General features: G+C 39.6%; 1 protein-coding gene across 1 annotated transcript in view; it reads right to left on the bottom strand.

The window, feature by feature from the left end:
• Window positions 1–14,291, bottom strand: part of NPEPPS (aminopeptidase puromycin sensitive) — a 93,465-nt gene extending 79,174 nt beyond the window's left edge. Inside the window, exons 1-2 of the mRNA XM_019415939.2 lie at window positions 13,954–14,291; window positions 4,590–4,674 (exon numbers count right to left, since the gene is read on the bottom strand). Of these exons, the coding sequence (XP_019271484.1) occupies window positions 4,590–4,674; window positions 13,954–14,208 (340 nt within the window). The 5' untranslated portion in view covers window positions 14,209–14,291. The remainder of the gene's footprint in view (window positions 1–4,589; window positions 4,675–13,953) is intronic.
• Between the last annotated feature and the right edge of the window lie 4,129 nt (window positions 14,292–18,420).

Genomic DNA, 18,420 nt, shown 5'->3' with positions numbered 1-18,420 from the left:
AAAATGAATGAGTAAATAAATAAAATCACCATTTAATTCAGAAAACAGGAGGTCCTGAAAGTTACCAAAGACCTGGGAAAATATCCGGTTCTTCAATACAGCCTGGAGTGGTGGTTAGCTTCTGCATTTACATACCCATTCTTCAGAAGAATAATAGCACATGATAGACTTTTATGTTCAAAATCCCCAAAACTCAGTATACTCAGGACCGGTAATTAAACCAGAGACAAAATAAAAATAAGAGCTCAGAAATAAGGCCATTTTAGTGCCCCCAAAAAGCTAGCTACCTAAGAAGAGGTATTATGCTAGATTCTGAATCTTTAAAAAGTATATACCACTGGAACACATACAGCAAACTAACACAGTTTGATGAATATATTTAATAGTAATACAGCACAGTATACATCAGTTTCAATTAAAAACTAGAAAATTTTCGCACGGGGTTTTTGCTCTTCTTTTTTTTTTTTTTTTAAATGTTTATTTTTGAGAGAGAGAGAGAGAGAGAGAGAGAGAGACAGACAGACAAAGCATGAGCAGAGGAGGGGCAGAGAGAGAGGGAGACACAGAATCCAAAGCAGGCTCCAGGCTCTGAGCTGTCAGCACAGAGCCTGACGCAGGGCTGCACCTCGTGAACCTCAAGATCATGACCTGGGGTGAAGTCGGATGCTTAACTGACTGAGCCACCCAGGGGCCCCAGGGTTTTTGCTCTTTTTAATGAGACTGCTATGCTCACGTCTTATTTTCATGTCCAAATGATAAAGAATATGCATAACACACCACAGTTCCCTGGGAGGCTGCAAATTCAAAAGAAATCAATATAGCTCACAAAAACGTTGCTGGCCAGAAAAGTTCTTTAAAATTTGAATATTTACGTGAGACGTGCACTCTTTGGTTTGGCCTCTGTTCCAACACACTTGTTTTCCTATATCCAGTCCAATTCATTCATGTTTTATTATTTGCTTAATCCCAACAGTAACTTTGGTTTGAGACTCCTACTCTACACTGTTATTTATAATTAAACTCATACTTTGATTCTTTATTTAAAATTTCCTTATGGGGGTGCCTGGGTGGCTCAGTCAGTTGAGCGTCTGACTTCAGCTCAAGTCATGATCTCGTGTGTCATGGGTTTGAGCCCCACGTCGGGCTCTGTGCTGACAGCTCAGAGCCTGGAGCTTCGGATTCTGTGTCTCCCCTCTCTGCCCCTCCCCTGCTCATGCTCCCTCTCCCTCTCCCTCTCCCTCTCCCTCTCTCAAAAATAAACAAACATTAAAAAATTAAAAAAATAAAAATAAAATAAAATTTCCTTATGAAATTCTGTATCATATTTCAATATATTTGTATTAAAAATGGGTATTTTCCCTTCTGTTTCAATTTTCCAGATTTGAGAGCTAGCACTTAATTGGTCATGCATGTATTTTCCGAATGATGACAAAAACAACTCTATTGCAAAGAAATGGTAGTTTATTAATGTTATTCCTCAACCACACTTAACTGTATGACAGAATATATATTACTAATAGGCTTATAAAGGCCTGTTGAAGCTTATGATCAAGTGTTAGGAACCATTCCTTTTTTTCAAGTTAATAGTTTTGTTCTGAATTATTAATATCTGGCAGTATTTCTGACTAAGCTGTTTCCTTTCATTAAACACATACATGTGCTCTTATGCACACACCGAAAAATAGAATTCTACTTCAAGAATAAATGTGTTAAAATTTACATGCCTTACAAATAAACCAAAGTGATACTAGTGGACCTGAAAGTATGTATTAGAACCTTCTATGAAATATTATGTCGCCAACGGAAAACTGTTTCCTTATACAGCTAATGCCACAAACATACCTGACAGAGTATACACTAAGGGAAAAGTTGGTACAAAACTTTCAAGTGATCATTCTCCATGTGCTTATGCCCAAGCCATCTATTAACGATAAATTAAAAAACTCTTTACCTGTCAGGACCTGAGTTCAGGCACTCAAAAGTTTCGTATTTCTCTTGCAGAAGCTGATGACAATACTAATCCCTGCCCTGTGTAGGGAGGTGCACTCCTTGTACTGGGGCTTAAGTGCTAGTGATTTCACCAACCCTTGAAGTGCAGAACAGTAAAAAAACAGTTTTCAGCCGTTTTTCTTACTGATTTCTCATTTTTTAAATACTATAAAGATCTCAATTAGGTTTTAAAATAAATTATTTCTGTTTAAAAGGCAGTGCCTTAGTTTAAGGAGACACATGCCAATAGGTCTTTCTGGGTTACTGCACATATCATAAGATGGCCTTTTCTCATCAATTAAAAACTTACACAGAGAAGCAACAATTTTGTGCTTTCAAACGATTTTCTGATTTTACCTTAAAGCACCAAGATTTAGTGGTTACAGATATGTAAATCAGTTTTGCAGAAGGCAATCTGTAAGTATTAACAAGTACCAGACTAGATGAGATTAGCTGGGTTTAAAAAATGAGTCCTATTGACTCAAATATTCCTCTGCCAACTCATACAGTCCTAGAAGGAGCTGGCAGTCAAATTTCCAACTACTAATTTCTAAAGAAACAACGTGTTGTACTCTCCCATAAGGTAAAAATCAAGAAATGCTACTCTGTCCAAGGGCAAAATTAAGCTGGGTATGTATCTAGAAGGCCAAATCTATCTGTTTCTGACTGAAACCTTAAAATACCACATTAATATAATTTCCCCTCTTCTTATCCCTTAAATTAGAGGTGCTTACACATGACCCTAGGTTTTTCCCATTGCTGTAGGAGAAATGAGTTGAAAAATATACCTTAGCTAGTTTTGAAGAAAATATTTTAAGTACCTAAAAAAAATTAATATTTTATCTGAATCTCTCTTCAAATCCCCTTACTTCCTATAAGCTTTCATTTCTCTTCTGACCCTCTTAGTGAGAACACAGACACTGCTTCCTTGATATTCAGGCTGGTATGAGCTTGGCACCATTCAGTTATGCATATTCGAAGCATTTAAGTTCTCTGAATTCTTTCCTGGCGTTTTAGCAGAGGAAGATAAAAACAAACCTGAGCTGAAACCATGCCAGCCGGAGGGTGCACATGTATTTTACTGGGCACCATTTAAAAACTCTGTATGAAATTTAAATGTTCTCTACCTGTAACAAAACATGTTTGCATTGATATGCGTGGCTAAGGTGCTTATATTTTTCTTCAAAGGTAAAGAAATTAAATCATCCCTCTTTCATTTACCAAACAATTGCTTTAATGTTGGCACTCACTCAAAGTCCACTGGAAGGATCTGTTCCTCTAACTTAAAATCACCGCAGTTTGATCTCATGTACAATCGAACATCAGTACTTCTTGGCAATGATCTGCTCAACTGATACTTTTTTTTTTTTTTTTTTTGTCTTTCTATGGACAAAACAATCTAAGAAAAACTCACGAAATAAATACTGCCTGGTCATAAAATGTTACTTGTATGCTTCTTTTCAGAGTAAAGGAGAGGGGAAAGAGCAATACTAAATGGAAATTAAAGGGTCAAATTCCTAACTTATTTGATATCAAATGAAAAGATTTTTTCTTTTGTTTTTAAAGTAAGCTCTACACACAACATGGGGCTTGAACTCACAACCCTGAGACCAAGAGTCACATACTCCACCAACTGAGCCAGCCAGCCAGCGCCCGGATATCAAATGAAAAGATTTTATGGGGCTTCTGAGTGGCTTAGTCGGTTAAGCATCCAACTCTTGGTTTCAGCTCAGGTCATGCTCTCGCAGTTCGTGAGTTCAAGCACTGTGTTGGACTCTGTGCTGACGGACTGGAGCCTGCTTGGGATTCTCTCTCTCTCTCTCTCTCTCTCTCTCTCTCTCTCTCTCTCTCAAAATAAATAAATAAACTTAAAAAAAAAAAAAAGTAAAAAGCACTTCAGTTCCAGTATCAATATACTTGTGAGTTTTTGCCAATCTTGACAACTTTTTAAAAATGTAGCTTATGTGGGAATAGGATTTCAGGCCAAAACTGACTACTCAATTTAATCCTTATTGTAATTACAAGGTCTAAAATAGTTCTCATTTTAAAGACGCTAACTGAATTCCCATGTGTTCTATATAATGTTTCTTCTTAACATATTCTTACCCTGTAACTAACTTGGTCATTTAGCATCTAACCTCCACATTCAATCTCATAAGGCCAATATTTTTCTCTCCATTACAAGTAAGATTTATTATCCCTGTTGTAATCTATTGCTCAAGAAGGAAAAAAAAACTTTTAAGAAAACCACATACGAACTAAGCCGCCTGGATGAACCAATCTTTCATGTTCAAAGTACTTATTTTTAAAATAACTCTTTGGCTTTATATGCATGTTACTATATTATATATATTTTACATTTATAAAAATGTAATCTGCCTAGAGTCAAAAAATAAGTTAATGTTTGAAGTAGAATTAAAATTGTGGCATTTCCTTAATCTCATAATATAGATTATTAAAATATTTCCCATGAACATCTAAAAATGTTTCCTACTTCTAAAGTAACAAACACTGATATCTTAATCTGAAAATGTATATATCCACCATACACACATCATACACACAGAGAGACAGCAAATCAAATGGAAAACAGCTCTTACCTTCATCTCCCTCTGGTGCATATGAAGCTGTAATAATGTCAATATCAGCACAATTCATCACAATCTGATTGGTTGCCTGCCTCACCTAAAGGGAAAAGAAAAACCAGCAGTGTCAGAAATAGCCTAGATTAGTAACATGTGCATCTTCCCCTTAGCCTAATGTATGTCACAGGCAATTTTTTAAAACCCAGACATCACTAAAACCTTGACTGAGTATTTATACATCACCATGGTAAAAATAAATGAGTTGTTTTAAGTAACCCAAGGCAATTTACACTTTCCAAATTATATTACAAGCAATAATAAACACAAGTATTTCACAGAATTTAAACATCTGACCAATGAGCGAAATAAAAGCAATTTTTTTCTACTTGAACCTTTATTTAAAACAATTATAATTTTTCAAATTAAAAAAAAAATCAGGAAACATTTCTCATAGGTTGCAATTAATTATGTATTATAACCTATACATCAAGCCCATCATAAGACCTTCTGTAAGGACAGAGGAAGAAAAGTGATATTATAAACCATGTCAAAACTTCATAAAACTCTTAAATTTTTTTCTTACCAAAGAAACATTTTGGATGTAACAGACACTAATGACTCACCATCAAGACCAAATAAACTTTTTAAGATTTTGTCTTATGTGCTTCAGATCCCCAAAATAAAATACAGACATAACGAAAGCCCCATCCTCTCTTCCTCATTCCCTGCAGCCACTCTCCAAAGGCTAATGTAGCTCTTTCTCATGTATGTATAGCACTTCTGCTACATATATAAATATCAGCAAGCAATGTTTTTAACTTTATACAAATAGTATCAAAGTGTATATAACCTTTGCAACCTGCTTTTTTCATTTAACATTGTTTCTGAGGTGGGTAAATGCAGGCAGATGTAGATCTAACTCATTAGTTTTAACTTCTGCCTAGTGGTATTCCATTCTGTAAGTAAACCACAGTTATCCATTTCTGTCCTGAAGGAAGTTAGTTTAGTTCCATTTTTTTTGTTGTTGTTATTTAAAAAATAGTGCTACAATACTCATCTTGGTCCATGTTTTCTTATCCACCTTTTTCTTTACCAAGAATTACCCAATTATCTTCTAGAGTATTTTCAATTAATACTCCAATGAGCAAAGAATAAAGAAATTTCACTTTCATTATCCTCTGAAAACTTAAAAATTTTTGACAATCTGATGAGTCTTAAATGGTATTCCACTGTTGTATTAATTAGAATGTCCCTTATTACTAGTAACACTGACTAATAAGCATCTTTCCTAAAAGTTTCTTTCTTCCTTTTTTTTTTTTTTTTGCCATTGTTTTTCCTCTGCAAATTGTCCATTCATAACCTTTGCCCATTTTTCAATTTGGTTGTAACCATGGTTTTACATACTTGTTGCATTAAACAGAAACTCAAATTCATTTTCAGACATTTGAAAAGTCTAAATTTAAAGCAATAAATATACAGATGCCCTAAATCATCAACAAATGTCTACAGAGGCCAGCCAAGCAGGTGAGTACAGTAGGCCAAGTGAAGGCTCTGTGTAAAAGTAAGGCGGAAGTAACCAATTCTTGGAGCCAACCAATTATTGCTATACTGAAAAGCAGACTTAGTAGTGACAGATCTTCCAATTAAAAAAAAAAAAAAAAAAAAAAAAAGCCACAGGGGTGCCTGGCTGGCTCAGCCAGTACAGCATGAAAACTCTAGATCTCAGGATCTGAGTTCAAACCCCACATCAGAGACAGAGATTACTTAAAAAAAAAAAAAAAAAGCCACAAATTTCAGATTTCATGTGCAATCTCCCAAATTTTAACTAATGGCAATGAATGCAAAATTTGCAAAAACACTGCACAGTCCAAACAAAATCCACGTGTAGGTCAATAGCGCCTTGAGATCACCAACAGACCACAGAACTAGGTAAGGACAAGAGAGTAGTGTAATATCTGTAGGGAAAAGCTATACCATAATCATTTTATTAATAACCAATAAACATGATTAATCTCAAGCTAAAATTATCTAAACTAAATTAGAGAGTATGTTATTAAGCCTGTAACACACTGTCAAAATCTCCAACATATAACATGAAACTATTTTGGTTCATTAAAAACAATCCTTTCCAGGGGTTTGACTTGCTCAGTTGGTAAAATATGGACTCTTATTCTTGGGGTCCTGAGTTCAAGCCCCACGATAGGTATAGAGCTTAGTTTTAAAAAAATCCTTTTCATAAGTCCGTTTCTAAACAAAAATATCATTTAATGAACTTTAAAAAAATTTTTCAAGTGGTAGAGGCAGCTGGCTGGCTCAGTCAGCAGAGTATGCGACTCTTGATCCTGGGGTCGTGAGTTCCAGCCCCACATTGGGTGTAGAGACTACTTAAAAATAAAATCTTAAAATAAACACACACATACATAATAAATTTTGCGAGTGGTAATATTCCTTCATACCATTTACTTCACCAAGATCATATCGTTCCCTTTTTTAATACTTATTTATTTTTGAGAGAGAGGGGGGAGGATGGGCAGAGAGAGAGGGAATCCGAAGCAGGCTCCAGGCTCTGAGCTGTCAGCACGGAGCCCTATGTGGGGCTCAAACTCACAAGCCATGAGATCATGACCAGAGCCAAAGTCAGACCGTTTAACCAACTGAGCCACCCAAGTGCTGCTACTTATTCATTTTGACAGAGAGAACGAACATGCTCTCTCTCTCTCTCAAGGTGGGGGGCAGGAGCAGAGAGAGAGGAAGATAGAGAATCCCAAACAGGCTCCTTGCTTTCCACTTGGAGCTGGATGCAGGGCTTGATCCCAGGAACAGTGAGATCAGGACCTGAGCCGAAACCAAGACTCGGACTCTTAACCGCCTGAGCCACCCTGGAATCCCACACCAAGAACATTCCTAAACAGCAGTAAAACTTTTGTGTCCCAACTGGCCATTTAATAACACATCTGAACAAAAACAAACAAACAAAACTTTGCCTATTTATAAAGTGACTTTAAAAAAATTCAGAACAGAGAAATGAAGCACTTAATGAGGCTGCGGTGAGGGGCAGGGAGGTATCTCCAAAAAGTTGAATGAATAAAAGTCTTCCAGAGTTTGAAGTTTATGCCAACAGAATGACAACAGTAGTTTAGTTACGCATCTTAATCTTTATCTAGGCAACCGTATTTTCATCCATCAACAGCTTTGGTGAATTTAATGGTAGCCAAGCAGTTAATCTGCCAATGTCAAGATACCTGTACAACACTACATATGCCAAATGACATTTATCTCACTACTACTGTAACATTCTGAGGGAAACTGCTTGCGTACTTTGGAAAGGCACAGTGTACAAAATCCAGTTACCAGTACATTCTAATTTCTCCTGTGTTGAAGGAAAACCCACCTGCTTATAAGCTGCTTGTTGAATAACTACTAATTTTTTTTGCAGGGTGGCAGGGAAGAACCAAAGGAACAAAAACACTTATTTTAATAATAGAAAGCTACTCAAATTTTAAAAACCAGACAGTATATTCTGCTTCATGTTAGACAATGCATTTTGAACAGGAAGGAAAGTGTTTGTTTTAGCCCTTAGTGCCTGATACACAGTAATTACTTAATAGATGTTATTATTAAGACACACACACAGAGGAGCACACAGCTGGCTCAGTTGGTAGAACATGGAACTCTTGATCACAGGGTTGTGAGTTCAAGCCCCACGCTGGGCACAGAGTTTACTTAAAAAAAAAAAAAAAAAAAAAAAAAGACACAGAGACCAAGATTAAATGCACTCTAATCATAAAAATGTTAACTCTGAATATCATCTAACAGCATTCACCCAACAGTTTATAAAGTGCCTAGGAGAATGATATGAAACTTAAAAACTATGTGCTATTATATAGCACCATGGGTATCAGCATACATATACTGCCCAAGGTTTAAAATATCTCCGTGGACTTAAGTGCTTGACTACCACACTATAACACTACTCTTTTTGATGCTTTCCCAACAGTAGCACTGACTGGATGATTCAGTATGTGATTTCTCACATATTAACATCACCATGTTAGTGAATGTTACCTGTGTGTTCCACTATTAAAAATATGGGTAATAATTCAAAGGAATTTCAGCATTAAGACCTTCACAATTTACAAGCTTAAAATAGAAGCAAAAAACTGAAGTTGGCATATATATTGTGTGGATAACAAACTCATTTTCAACTTCTCCATTTGATTCTACTAAAGAATGGAACAATAATATATCCTTTCCTTGTTTCAAACCTAGGGTTAAGTCTTCTTGAAGTTTGATATAGACTGTATTTCAACTGGACCAAACACTAATAGCTCTACTGAAAATACAGCTTGACCACTGGTAACACTTTTACAGTGGAAGTTTCCTATGAGCTAAGAAGGCAGCAACATGAGATAATTTTTTTTCCTGAATAAGTCTTTATTACAATCACCCAGAAATACATCTTCCAGGTACTATAAGACTCAAGAGGGTTTTTTTCTGATTACCAAAGTCCTCAGATTTTAGTAAAAGGAAATCTCCAGTGTAATAACTCCAAATACCAATCAGTCTGAAGCCTGAGCCACTTTGCCTCACAAGCAGTTTCATAGTTAAAATTCTGTAATAATCATTGCTTCTGCAGAACGGGGCTGTAATTTCTAAAGACAATAAGGAGCAAATAATTAGCAAACACAAATTGAGCCAAGTTTTTTAATGAGAGAGATTGACAAGAAAAGAACAAGTTGCAGAAAGTCAAATGTGGTAATGTTTTCGATTACCACTAATGTAAAAATTTTTAATGTACAGAACACTGCTGTGTGTTGTTGGTGGCTACTTACATATGTAATAAAAGTTTAAATAACAGTTGGTGGCTACTTACATATGCACATAGGAATAATACTCACCTACCTAAAGAGAGAAGTTACCCCTGAAAGTAGGGATGGGAAGAGATGGAAATGGACTTCAGTGGTATCTGTGACCTTTTATTTCCTAAAAAACATTATGCATAGTCTGAAGCAAATGCGGGGGGGGCATTAATATCTGCTCAATCTGAGTGGTGAGTTACTCTTCTGTATTTATAAAACATTTCCTAATTTAAAGTAAAATTTTAAAGTGATTACAAGTGGCCAAATAAACTGAGAACTACAAACTTAAATGATGTTCAAAACTGAATCTCCAAGATCTGGAGAACGAATCCCAGTTAGCAACTAAACAGCTATCTAGGAAGACTCAGTCCTTTGCCACTGACTCACATACAGATTAGAGTAGGATTTACCTTCCAATAAGAATAGGCTCATTTATGTAGCAAAGTTCGGAGAAGTTGCATAGATAATTTACTGCTCAAGATCACATGTGGCCAGGTTGTACTGGACAACACCAATTATCCAGAACCAGGAAGTTTAAAAAAAAAAAAAAAAAAAAAAGAGCCTGTATAGAAGCCAGAATAGATGATACAAAGTCCATACAATAAAGCTCATACCCTTCACTCAGAAGAGTCCATCAAACTCTCACTTAGAAATTTCTTTTTAAGCTCACAAAAGCCTGTTTATCTGGTTAGTTAGACCTCTTCAGATCAAGTTCAATAAAATAGAAGAGGGAAGAAATTGCACAATCGGCAACAACCAGGCACCAGAAGCAGCAAGAAGTAATAACCTAACAGTAAGAAAAACAAACAAAAAGACTTTATAGATATGAAAGTAGTAAATTATAGTAATAATTGGGTAAATCTGTGGTTACAAGTATCAGTGACAGATGTTCAGAACAACGTCCAGTATTTAAAAAAAGAGGAAAGCAACAAACCTAGATTATAAGGAACTAGAGTTTTAAAAAAATACATTTTTGGAATCTTTCCATCCAAATCAGTAAATATTTTTTTTAAGTGTAAAGTGCCTCAAAGGGTAAACTTCATTTATCCGGAAAATTCACTGCAAAATTCATTGCCAGATGATAGTAGATAAAGCTTAACATATAAAAGCTGCTTATATTTAGGTGTTTCTTCATACATATAATTCAAGAAATAAAAGAAAATCTGAACAACTTCAGTTCCTTATTACCAATCTTTCCAATTTAATTTCTTAAGACCATTTAGTGATTCCACACAATGCTGCACAAATTATTAATTTTATCACTTTTTTAAGTAATAAAACACAACCAAAATGACTGCATAGAAAATATGCAGGAGCGCCTGGGTGGCTCAGTCGGTTAAGCATCCAACTTGGGCTCAGGTCATGATCTCTTGATTGGTGAGTTCAAGCCCCGCATAGGGCTCTGTGCTGACAGCTCAGAGCCTGGAGCCTGCTTGGGATTCTGTGTCTCCCTCTCCCTTTGCCTCTCCCCTGCTCACATTCTGCCTCTCTCTCTCTCTCTCTCTCTCTCTCTCTCAAAAATAAATAAACATTAAAAAATTTAAAGAAAATATGCAAAATTTGGGCATAAAATTCCATAACACAGGGTTGACAATAACATCCATTTAGGTGCCAGGTTTTAGCCTGCCAAACAAACTACTATATCTGTAACTCTCCGCTAAGTGCCAATTTAGTCATCACCAACATGAGTATTTTGTTGGCAAAGACCAAGGATTGTCTACTATATCCTGACTTCTGGCCTTGAAGGATGAAGTTAATTTCTTTGGCACAGGTTAACTATTTCCATAAGAGAAAGCCCAATTACTGTATAAACCACAATACCCTAGTAACAAGAAAGTGTAGCCACTCACATAAACATCTTATCTATTTTTTATTAATTATCCACAAAGCAAGAGAAATCAGAATTTGAAATAGCTACAAAAGCTCTCAAGTATCCTAATGTAAAGGGGGATGGGGGCAGTGGTAGTAGAAATGTCCCATTTCTCTAGGCCCTTGATAACACATTTGCAAAAAAACCTGCTGACCTAGACCACACTCACTTATGTAAAAGACAACTGCTTTTAAAATTGGTGCATGTTGACTAATTTCTTCACCTTCCCCAGGAGCCCACACCCCAGACCAGGTTAAAAATCCACTAAGCTTCTAATATGTAACCTGTACAAATACTCTGAGCTTATCATAAAATTTTGCAACTAAAGCAACCAAGCAACTTGCATACTTTGTGTAATATGATCCCAACTGTTAGGAAACTGACCCAATACCAGTTATAAATCTAGATTTCTAGAGATATAATAATCTTGTCCACATTTTTAGATCTCCACAATAAGATACCATCTAACGCCACAATTATTGCTCTAAACCATGTATCTCAAAAACATGACTATGTGCTTTTTACTACTAATGCTAACTTTTACCAACATTAACTCCTTTCCTCTTCCAAAGGTGGCAATGTGTGCAATTAAAAAGTCCAATCATTCTGCAATCAAACTTGTTACAAGTCACTATCATACCATCTTTCATTCGTGTTACCACCTAGCCTGCAAAGAATTTCTGGAAAGAATTGCTTTGAAAACCTCCTGTTACGAACAAAGATCCATTTACTTCCTTGTATCAAATTCACAATTCCCCATTAATATCTAGTACGTTACCATGTGCTCCCTCAATGGCCCAAAGCAGTCTTCCACATAGTTTTCACCACTTTGGAAAAGCAAGTAGAAAGGCGGTAAGGAGAAGCATGTCACTGCATCTTGTTCTGTCCCAACACTTAAACAGAACTGTCACTTCACTTCCTAATAATCACTGAAAAATCTTTATTTAGATAGTCTTTTTCTGAAAAATTCCCTTCAATATGCATGCCTCTCAAAACTCAGAACCCATGTTGCCAACTAACGAGGTAAGGAAACAAATGATTTTTTAAATCTAACTCAGTCTTTTCACATAATGCGAACTCATTCATCATAGGTCCTTCTTCCCCCAGGTTTGCCAAGTCACAAGACACACTACTGTTTACAATCCCTCCCATCTGCCCCCTGCCAATATGTATCAAACACTCTAGTCACTTGGCTTAAACAAACAGTCTCCCAAATAACCCTCTCAAATCCTAATTTAGACCAAAGATACACTCATTCTGATTCATATTCTTAGTGGAAATTTTTTTAAATCACCTGACTTTCAAACGGGTTAAGTTTTGCCTTTTGAAACAGCCAGACCCTAGAGCCCTCGTGCTTTCCCACAAGCACTTCATACGTGACAGTATACTTTTTAATTCTACACTTTCAGACGTATTTTCAATCTGAGTACTCAGCTTTCAAAGACAACTTCAAACTTTCAATTCATTCCAGCACCATACATTCCTTTCATTTCGCTGCGATATACACCCTGTTCTTTAAGCTTGAGGCCTACTGGTTTTCCCTCTCTGACTGCAGTAGAGAAAGAACTGAAACAATATATTTACCATCATTCTTTTTAAAGATAACTGCTAAACGGTTCCCATTTCTCACCGCAGACTTCACATAACACACCATAAAACACGGTATATCACAAATGTCTATTGTTCGGGACCTTTGGAGGGCATCAGTACTAAAAGTCTCCAAGATCAAACAATACTTAAGATAATGTGGGGGGCGGGGGGCATGATTCACCAAAAACTGCAATGAAGAGTAATGGAATATTTTCAACAGTGGTATGCTAAAGCTAACAGCTTCTTTCAGAGGACTGTTACTGCTAAGCAACCATCGCGGTAACAATAAATCCACCTGCTTCACAGCCTGCAAAGCTAGAAGACGGGAGGAAAAGCGGAGATGGGGTCCTCCTTCAGCTTCTCTAGAGGTTAGGAGAGAACAAAGTCACTGCTGCACTGTCACTTGAGGGGAAGGGGGAGGGGGCGGATCATCTTGGAAACCCAGCCCCTGGGCCGGAGCAGGCGGGGAGAACTCAGCAAGGCTGCCCGGGATTAGCATTCTCCTTCTCACCCTCTCCCCCCCTTCTAGAATCTCCCGTCCACGCTAACGCGCGGCGGTCGGAGTCTCAGATGACCGCCCCTTCCAATGTGTCCTCCGTGGGGCGTAGGGAGAACCAGAGAAAAGAACTGAGTCAGGAGGGTGAGACGGAGCGTGGACTCCCATGACCCCTCTGGCCTCCCCCAACAGTCTCCAGCCTCGCCCAGAACACTACCGAGCCCGGAAGGGCCTGGGGTCGGGGGGAAGCCCGGCACAGGTGTGCTCGCCCGGGGCAGGGGTGGGGAGGGGGGGGTGCGGGCGCTCGGGCAGGGCCCGCCAGCTCCCTCGGCGCTCCCCGCAGCGCGGCCCGGGGCCCCAGCCCAGCAGGGCAGAGCACATCGGCCGGGGCGCCCCGCGGCCGCCCCAGAGGGGCGCGCCGCTCCCCGAGCCGGCCTCGCCAGCCCCAGGCCCGCAGCGCCCAGGCCCGCCGGCCTGCCCGCCCTCCCGGCCGGGCCCCCAGCCCAGCCCGCGGCCTAACTGCTTGCCCCACAGCTCGCCCCCGGCGCCCGAGGGTCGCCGTACCTGGGCGGCGGCCTCCAGCTTGCCCTCGAAGGTGAAGTCCAGCAAGTCGGGCTTGAGGCAAAGGCTGTAGTTGATGGGGGAGACATCGGCAGGCAGCCGCTCGAAGGGCCTCTTCTCCGGCATCGCGGCGCGGCCCAGGCTGTGGAGGCGGCGGCGAGAGGAGCGGCTGAGGAGGAGAAGGAGGAGGGGAGGAGGCGGAGGGCCGAGGAAGAGCAGGCGGCGAGCGAGGGAGGGGGCGGCGGCTGCCAGCCACATCCACCGAGCGCGGGCGACCGCCTGAGGAGAGTGACCGGGGAGCCTGGGGTAGGGGGGGGGCGGGGGAGAGACCCAGCCGGAGCGCTCGCGGCCGGGAGGGAGGCAGTGCGGGCGGGCGGGCGGGCTGCCTACGGGGAAGGGGGCGGAGGGGAGGGCAGGGGAGGAGGGCCTGCAGGGAGGGAAGGAGGCGGCGGCGGCGGCGGCGGCAGCTGCGTGCGCGGCCCCGCCGGCCGGGCGCGCCCCCACCGCTGTGCGCGCGCGCGCCGGGGCAGGGGGCGGAGCGGCGAGGGCGCGGCCGGCTGGGCGAGAGGGTGCGGGGTCGCGGGCGCGTGCTGGGGGCGGAAGGCGGCTCCCCGCGCTGCACCTGTCGGCGCCACTGGGGAGAGCCGGATCGTCGCGAGCCGAAAGGAGCCCAGAAGGGTTGGAGAAGCGGAGGGAAAGCCGCGTGAGGACCCCCCACACACACACACCCCACCCCCAGCTACATTTGGAAGTTGAAGTCTGTGCAATTGGCTGGTACATCAGGGTAAAATGTTAAAATATCAATTCAGAGCAAAACCCCAAACTGGATTTTTACCTCCAGATCAGCGGAAAGCCCTGACTGGAGGCTATTTGGCAGTACTTATTCCTGTTATTTTAAACAACTTGAAGGGATGATTATGAAAAAAAAATTGCCAGAAAACTTTTAATAATCCAGGTTACTTAAACCAATGCCATTTGGACCTTTGAGGGAGTGATTTCAAAAGTTAGGAAGATTTTCGTTTCCGTGATTTAATGTTCACAGTAAGATATGTTTTTCATCTTTTTTCCGTTTTCATCTTTGTTTCTTCTTTTTTAAACTAAAAGACCCTTTGCCAGTTGTGTCCTCTTTAAAGTTAAACTAGCTGTGGTTCCCTCAATAGATAGTAGTTCTGTAGATATCTCACAAATCGGGGTTATATATATTTTAATAGAAATGTATATTAATCATATATAAATATGTATTTATACATATATATAAATATGTATTTTTAAAGTGTCAAGGACAAAGAGATTCATCCGTAATCCCCATATTCCTTTATAGAACCTTCTCATGTAGTACCCCTTGATTTCCAAACTCAAATGCTGAATGACATACGGACCAGCACTGTACAATGGAAATATATTGGAGCCAACTAAGTGACTTTAAATTTTCTAGTAGCACATCAGAGAACGAAAGGGAAACAACGGAGATTGACACATCTTATTTAACCCAACATATCCAAAATATTTCCACATGTAATCATATAAAAAATAATGAGATTTTATTTCTCCGTACTGAAGCTCTGAAATCCAGTGTATATTTTACATTCAGAGAACATCTCAGTGCCGGCTAGCCACATTTATAGTGCTCAATTGCCCCGTGAGACCAGGGGCTGTTGTCTTGGGCACTGGGCCTGCCCTCTTGTTCTCTAAATCCTGCATAACTTTTAGGACAGACTGAAAGCAATCCTTTCAAACTAAGATGTGAGATGAGGCCTTTTGTTACATGCAGGACTCTCTGTGACCACTTCTAGGTCATAGAAATAATAATAGTAATAACTTAGTTATATGCTAATAATCTAACTAGTCACTGAATAATAATGTATGGAATGCTTACTACACACTTTTCACATATTAATTCGTTTAATCCTTTCAACAGCCTGTTTAGGTGGACCCCATTTTTCCCATCTTACAGATGAGAAAACAGACACACATAGATTCAGTGACTTGTCATACAGCAAATAAATGGCAGAATTGGCATCAGAACACAGCCATTTTTATTTCTCTCCTGAAAAATTTTGCGGCAGCTTCCCTATTTTTCTAACTCTTCAGTTTTGTTTTATTCCAGTCCGTCTGTATCTCTGCTTCTTAAAAAGTTATTCTCATTTTGTGAGTACCCATAAAACTCCCTCTTGTCTATTAAAGCAAATTTGATTTATAACCATTTAAGGCTCTCCATGAACTGTCCTTAGATTTGTTTTTTTCTCACCCTGTAACATAGATTCTCCAGTCTTAGCAAGCTAACCTGTTTACTATTTGGCCCTGATAGTTTGCTCATTCTCTCTTCTCTACCATTGCCATGCATTATTGCTGGAAAGACCTCCTTATCCTCTTTGCCCAACCCATGCTTCTTCCTTCAAACCTCACCTTTTCCAGAAAGCTCTCATTGACTAACTCCACTCAACTCTAACCCCTTTCCTGTCAGCTCCCAAGTACTGGCTTTTGCTGATTTGTTTGTATTTCGTCTGTTGTTCTGTAATTATATTTTTAATTTGTTTATATGGATATCTTTTCAAGATGTACTTCTAATTCCTTCATAACTGTAGGTATTGAGCCCTGAACAAATACATCTCAATTGTTATTGACCCAACTAACCGATTGATCAAGAGAGAATATTTTATCCAGTCTGTAGCCTTTCCTTTTTGTACAAGACGTATGCCCTATAGAGAAACTATGTGAACCTAAGACTAGAAGCAACCTTTTTTTTTTTTTTAATAAAATCACAGAAGCAATTAAAAAAAAAATCACCAGGGCCATAGACTTCATAGTAGCAGTAATTGTGAGGGAAAAGGGGAGAATCTTACCTGGCCCTCTCCCTAGTCCCATGACCCAGCAAGTTCCAATGTAGCAAGTCAGGAGTGAAGCCATACTTACTACCTATAAGTTGGGATTGGGGAATGGAAGGTTGAATTGGGGTATGGGCATACAGTTCTCATAAATAAGACTGGCTAACAATCTAATATGCTCCAGGCAGGCCTCTCTGGAATAACTGAAATGAAGAACACAAGGGCTCTTGGAAATTCATTTCTCTCCACGATGCTTCAGAAGGAATGGGGCGGGGTGGAGGGGTGGGAGATTCAGTAATGTCTCAAGGTCATTAGCCTTACTTCTAGCAGATCTCTAGGCTTCTGTTTAAGGAAGCCCTTGAAAATCTAAATCCCCCCCCCCCATTCCCCCATTCAGTCGTGGCTGCCACAATTAGACAGAAAGGGTGAGGACAATTTTTTTCTTACATCTGTAATGAGAACCTTAGCAGCAGACAATAACTGCTCCAGGTCTGTCAAATAGATGCATGAAAATCTAAATTTCAAAACCCATGCAAATTGTATACTTCAGTAAAAAATTAAGAAAGAAAAACGTAGGGGCATCTGGGTGGCTGAGTTGGTTAAGCCTCTGACTTTGGCTCAGGTCACAATCTCACAGTTCAAGACTTAGAACCCCGCTTTGGACTCTACTATCGGCAGGGAGCCTGCTTCAGATCCTCTGTCTCCCCCTCTCTCTGCCCCTCCTGCACTCGTTCTCTTTCTCTCTATCAAAATAAATAAACTTGAAAGAAAGAAAGAAACAAAGAAACAAAGAAAGAAAGAGGAAGAAAGAAAGAAAGAAAGAAAGAAAGAAAGAAAGAAAGAAAGAAAGAAAAAGAAAAAAACACCAAAGTTATTCTAGGGGCTCTTGGCTGGCTCAGTCAGTAGAGCATGCAACTCTTGATCTTGGGGTCTTGAGTTTAAGCCCCACATTGGATGTAGAGATTACTTAAATAAGTACATAAACCTCAAAAAATAAATAAATGAAGTCATTCTAAGACATTTTTGTCCTTAGATTTTAGGCACTAGCCTGAGTCTGAGGACATAAGTCCCAGTCTTACCACTGACTTTGTCTATGGCTTGGAGCAAGTCTTATAATTTCCCTGCTTCAGTTTCCCCATTCAGAAAGGAGACAAGTGCATGATGAATGCTTTTCTCGAAGAAAAATATTATGTTACCTGTGGGTTAGGAATTTCTAAAAGAAGTCTATCATGTTCTTAATGTCAGTATGGTCTTCATAGCAGGAATGCTAGATAAAGAGCTGGGAGAAATGATATGTCGAACAAACGTAAACCATTGGAAAACATGTTTTAAAGCAAAGATAATATAAAGGAGTTGGGACAGGAAGCCAAAATATTCAGGGAGGAGGGAAACACATCCTGGCTGTGGAACATTGAAAGGGGAAGAGAAAGATGTGGAAGACTTTGGGAGACCATTACAAAACCCACGATATTAGATCGAAACTAAGCATAACTATTAATATGTAACCTCCCTGATGTAGAAATTAAAGCCTTCAATGTCACTTTCAAGCATGGAAATTATAATTCTAATTTTGCTATTATGAGTCTTAACCTGGGGAAGGTAGTGAGGGGGTTCCAAACACTAGGGACACAAAAAGAAAGAGAGC

This window comes from Panthera pardus, unplaced genomic scaffold (genome assembly GCF_024362965.1).
Source record: "Panthera pardus isolate Hobbes unplaced genomic scaffold, ASM2436296v1 HiC_scaffold_3, whole genome shotgun sequence".
Classification (NCBI taxonomy): Eukaryota; Metazoa; Chordata; class Mammalia; order Carnivora; family Felidae; genus Panthera; species Panthera pardus.
The sequence above is the reverse complement of the archived record's forward strand: the minus strand, read 5'-3'. Positions and strand labels throughout refer to the sequence as shown.